The 6000-nt window shown below is 33.5% G+C and overlaps 1 protein-coding gene across 1 annotated transcript in view; it reads right to left on the reverse strand.

Moving 5' to 3' along the window:
- LOC127413600 (dystonin-like) overlaps nt 1–6000 on the reverse strand; it is a 276523-nt gene that overhangs the window by 201052 nt on the left and 69471 nt on the right. The window contains exon 6 of the mRNA XM_051650862.1: nt 5186–5275. Coding sequence (XP_051506822.1) covers nt 5186–5275 — 90 coding nt within the window. The remainder of the gene's footprint in view (nt 1–5185; nt 5276–6000) is intronic.

Below are 6000 nucleotides of genomic sequence, written 5' to 3' on the forward strand. Positions count from 1 at the left end.
GTGTTTTGGATAGACTTGGAGAAATGGCCACAGTTGAGCAGATGATGGATGACTTCCTTTATAGAAAATCGAACAGCTTTCACAATGTGTTGCCATTTAGTGCAACAGCACTGTAAAGGCCAGAAATAAAGGACTGATATGAGTTCCATGTGTTTCGATCAGAAAATAACAAGAGGAAATTACAAAAGAAGGTGTATTATCAAATCCAGGAGGTTTCCATCTCAAGGAATTCACTCTTGTTCCATCAAAGACAAATTTGTAAATATAGTACATTTAGTGACAGTATTTGTGACATATTGTAAGCATGATGAACTTTCAAGATCCCATGAAATGGTTTGACAGATGCGCATTTTCTTATAGAACAGAACAGTCTGGAACTGGAAGTATAAATTTCATTCATTGTCTTCATAGAGAAATTCATTTTCAGCGATAATGAAAACATTTCAAGACAGACCAACCACGTAAGATCTCAGAGGTTAAGTCTGTAGAAACCATAAGTAATGTCATTTCTTTTTCAACCGTGATTTACTATTTAACTTTATTTTTTTATATATAATTTGACTGCAGAATTTCTGGTAAAGAACTGCACTACCCATAATCCTGAAGAGAAATCCACCAATCAGGGCAGTCCCTGTTACTGTAGAAACGTTAATTGCTGCAGAAGAGCTCAGCAGCGAGCACCATAGAGCTCTTCTGCAGCATTTCCTAGAGCTCACTTTCCATTTCACAAAACTACTTGACTTAAACTTCACTGAGGAAGCGTGCACGCATCCACGTCAATCAAACCGATCGCAATGGAGAAAGGGAACGCCATCATTTTTGATTGTCATCATTTCAAATGTGCTTTGCGGTTTATTACTTGTGCAACATCATACCAAGATTTCAGTTTCAATGTAGTCAATTGTGCATCTTTAATGGATATCACACTGATGTCTCAGTCAGAGGTCAAAGTGTGTCCGTTTCAAGTGTTTTAGATGATTTCCCCTCATCTTGTAAGCGCATATAATACAATGAGCAAGGATATGACTTTTCAGCACAAGAGAGAATCTGCACTGTGTTTACAGATGACTGTAATCTATTAAACTGTATGTAATGCTGATTATAATGTATAAAAATGCTAAGGGTCCTGATATTTGATAGTCCTGATAATGCCAAATGTAATGTCTTGATTTCACCAGTAAATTTACAGCATACTATGACAAATATTATTTTACTGGATAAGCATATCCACTACCATTAAAATGTATTTTTGAAAAGAATACTTTAGAAACATGTAATCAGTGACAATACTATTTTAAAACTTACAATATTAATTTAATATACTTAAAATGTATGTAATCAGTTACAGTGTAAAAGCATATGTATCTAACATAATTATACATTTTTTAGCTGAACAGAATTATGAATACTTCTATTCTGGTGTCACCATTGCCCTCTGCTGGTCTGATTTTTTTGTCCCTCTCCATCCCCGATGGATTATTTTACTCTTTAATGAACAGTCCTTTTTGTTAAGTTTTACAAGTAATGAAAGGAAAAGTTTTGCATATGTCCTGAAAGCATTACTTATAATTCAAAATGCAAACTTAACTTTTCATGATTCAGGCTTTGTTAAAGGTTTTGTGAGAGTTTAGAATTATGAATTCAGTACGTTAAATCGAAATAAATCCTTACGCTCTTTGTCATTTTTTTTTTTAAAACATACATTTTAATAAAACACAGGAAATATATATTTTTGTTTTATCTGATTAATCGATTAATCGAAGAAATAATCGAAGAGTAATCGATTATCAAAATAATCGTTAGTTGCAGTCCTAGAGCACCCACTTCCATAAAGCATTGGGAATTATATAATCATGTCTCCCCACAATCCGAAACTACTTACACATTTGCATATATTTGAATATTGTGCAAGAAACTTAAAATAAGTAAGGATAACTTATATTCAACAGATTTATATTGTACTTTTGTTTCTGATGTACTTTGTTTCTGATGTACTTTTGTTTTTTCTCTGCTCCAATAAAAAAAAAAGTTTGCAATTTTGCGATTTAATTTGAAGCTGGTTGGTTAGGTTCAAGGCTTAGAACTCTATAGTTAAGAAATATTTTTTAAATCCCTTTTTGAAAAAAAGAATGGGGAAAATAATTCGGGCACAAAGACTGCTGAAAGAGTGGGTGGGCACTGTTGCACTCTGTTGAAACAGGGTTAAAATATAGCCAATAGCCTTAAGTTTAAGACATCCCACCAAAAACCAGAATTTGCTTTTGACTATTGCTAGCCAGTGGCAAGTGGTATATGCCTCTGTGAACTAGACGAATCATCAATATTTGTTGCCAATTGTCCCAATAGAGAAAAACTATCAATTTGGCATGCGTCTATAGGTGTTATAGTGACCCGGGACCTCATTCCACCCCTTCACCCTCATGATTTTTTGGGATTTAAGCCCCCACCTCTTTAGTATTCCTCAACTTTTCTCTCTTGAAAAGTGTAACAATAAAAAAATGCCAACAATACATAAAATATATATTTTTTCTAATTGCTTAATTACCAAAAGTGTATAGGGTCATACAAATGAATACTAATGTTGATTTCTGTGCAAGACTACTCAAGGAGGGGCTGTTGTTTCAGTGATTGTCTTGGTTTACATTTGGCATTGCTATTTAACAATGAAGCAACGTGGAAGTGAACTATAGCAAGTACAACACATGAACAGTATGATTTGGCTATTGACATTTGAGTGTACAACTTAAATTCTGTAAACTCTATGTCTATTTAGACTCAATAAGTGTTATGTGTCAGACAGTTGCGTCTCAGCGTGGAATTCCGTTCTTTCATTTGTTGCCACATTTCTTTGGTAAATGAGAAAGAAAACATTGTAGTATAACAGAACATATTGTATTATTTTCTGATTGTCTTGAAATTGTTGTGAAAATGTTACACTATCTGGGCCTTTTGCAGATCCCTTTGTGATAGATATAAGTGCCAGGTCACTAAAGACCCGAGGTACGTAATAATGTTCAGCAAAACACCCATGCATTTAGGGTCAGATTGTGATTTCATGGGTTCTTCAACACACTCTTGAAATGAAAGGAACTTGAATCAGACCTTTAGTTCACAGCTCAAGCTGGTGTCTCTTGAGAAATGACCAAGCTGGCATTCTAGAGCACTCCACAGCACCCCCCGGAGGCTAAATTAAGCAACGGCACACAGTAATGACCCAACCCTAAGGTATTAACTTCACTAGCTGATGATCTTGCAAAGATCTGTACAGTTCTACATGTCTACAGTCCACTGAGGAGAAGCCAGGCTTCTCAAGGTTTGGCACTCCAGTTAATATCCACGGCACACTCTACATTAGTCCTTTTACAGAGGGGGCAGGAGGGAACACATCCACACCTACCCCCTTATCTACATCATCATCATCGTGTGCACGTCCATGCAGTTCAACCGTGCATGCATCAGCCGCACTCACCAACCGTAACGTCTTCAGAAAGTCACGCTCCCTTGGCTTACCCGCGGGAACGAGAGCGCGAGAGAGAAAGACACACATACAAACACAGAGACAAGTGGACACGTGAGCGATGGACAGAAGAAGAAAATGAGAAGGACAGAATACATGGAGGAGAAGAAAGAGGGCATAAACAAAAGAAAAGGGGCCAGTCAGAGTTCTCTACAATGATGAGGAGGAAAAAAATCGAATAAATGACAGGACGAAACTGACTGCTTTGGACGAATTCTCAGATGAATCTCAATCAATCTTTTGTTAAAGAGAGTCTTACTGATGAAGTCACTTTCAACGAAATGAATAAATGATTTGATTTGAACTGAACTGATTTAATTTGATTTCTTTGATTTGAACTGAATTGAGATAAACTGATTTGATTTGAACTAAATAATTTGATTTGAACTAAATTGATTTTATATGAGCTGATTTGATTTGAAATGAATTGATTTGATTCGATTTGAACGGACTTTATTTGTTTTTTTATTTGAACTAAATTGATTTGATTTGTTTGATTTGAACTAAACTGACTTGACTTTAATTGAATAGATTTTTTTCTTCATATTTTTATTGTTTTTCGATACATTTTATTAACAATAACTGAAAGACTCATAACAGGATTATCCCAAAAAGGATAAAAAAGAAGAATTGATTTTAACTTATTTGATTTAATGTTTAATTTGATTTGTATTGAACTGAATTGATTTTATTTTATTTTAATTTGAACTTAATTGATTTTGTTTTCATATTTGTATTTGTATTGTTTTTCAAAACATTTTATTAACAATGACTGAAACAGACTCATAACACTATTATTCCAAAAAAAAAAAAAAAAATAGAGAAAAGAATTGATTTGATTTAAACATATTTGATTTGATCTTCACTGAAATTTGATGAAATACTGTTATTACTGTAAGTATTCAACTAAACTATTATTAACTATTCAAATTAATAATAATAATAATAATAATAATAATAATACAATACTAATAATCATCATCATATTAATACAATAAAAATAATAATAATATTATCGGTAATACGATTTTCATTTGGGAAAGAATCAATCACCAATAGAGGTCACATGCTGTCCATCTTTGGTATGACCTGTTGGTAAAATAGTTTATAAAATCCACTCTTTTACACATCCATCTTGATATTCATGGTATTCAAAATTCCTTTAAAGTATTGCAACACATTACACACCTCTCATTACAACACATTATTACTGAAATATAGAATTTTACAAAAGAACAGGCAGGAAACACAGAGGATCAGAATTACAGGCTGTTTTCTTCATATAAAACTGATTGAAGTGTAAATACCGCTTGTATGACCTATGAATGGTTCATTGTGCACTAGTGTGTAAATAAACGTGCATTTTAACCGATTACACTATTAACACTGCAGTAAAGCATGAATGTGCAGGTATCCGTAACATCACTACGATTAGCAAAGCTTATCAGTGTTGCATGTTTAATTGGAATGCTTCATTAGTAACATACACACACAAGTGGACTGATGTGCATGGTGAATCTAACATGCCCCCATAAAAAGCACTGTGGGGTTACAGCATGTGACTGTACATATGTTCAAGTATTCCACTTCAAGACTGCTTAAATGTTTTACACACTTCTCAAGAATGTTTCAGATCACAGAACTGAAGACAGACAGAACAAAGCTTACCAGTGTCTCACCAGACAACACCTCCAGAAGAGAAATCAGGTTATGTCCATCTCGCAAATCCTCATACAAGTCATTCACATGCTTTCGTACCTAAAACAGTGTGACAAGAGAACATAATGTGAAAAATATCATTAATCATCCATCCATCCATCCATCGAGTAAAAGTTGATACATTGTTGAGTAAAATACTGTGCTTGAAAGGGATTAAATGATCAACTTTAAGGGGAAAATTAAAAATGAATTCAGAATAGACCCATGTTCATTTTCACACTAAAAAAGATATCCAAAAAATGGAATATTAACTTGCTTATGAAACTTCACTTTTTATGTTTCTCTAGTGGCTTCAATGGAGCTCCTTAGGTCAGTGATTCCCAACCAGCTGTAATATATATATATATATATATATATATATATATATATATATATATATATATATACACACAAATAAACAGCTGAGTGCATAAGTTTGCAGGATACTGTGCAACACTAAGTTAACATAGATCCATCTATTGAAGCGTTTCTTTTCTCATTTTTGTTTTTTTACTTAACATATAAACTGGCTAAATCTTTTGAATGTATTATTTTATGCACATTTGTTAACAGCAAGATGTGTTCTTTGCAATAAACAACTGCTACAACGCTGTGTTGATTGGTTTATGTTGATTTATTGTGACCTCTTGCGGATGAAGGAGACAACTTCAACTTAAAAATCAGATGTCTTGCAGATTTTTCCCTCTACCTGAAATAGTGTTTTTTTTTTATTCGAATATGATTCAAATTTTGGTAATATTTCAGTGAAAAATTCGAATTGAGTT

This window comes from Myxocyprinus asiaticus, chromosome 23 (assembly GCF_019703515.2).
Source record: "Myxocyprinus asiaticus isolate MX2 ecotype Aquarium Trade chromosome 23, UBuf_Myxa_2, whole genome shotgun sequence".
In the NCBI taxonomy this organism is placed as follows: domain Eukaryota; kingdom Metazoa; phylum Chordata; class Actinopteri; order Cypriniformes; family Catostomidae; genus Myxocyprinus; species Myxocyprinus asiaticus.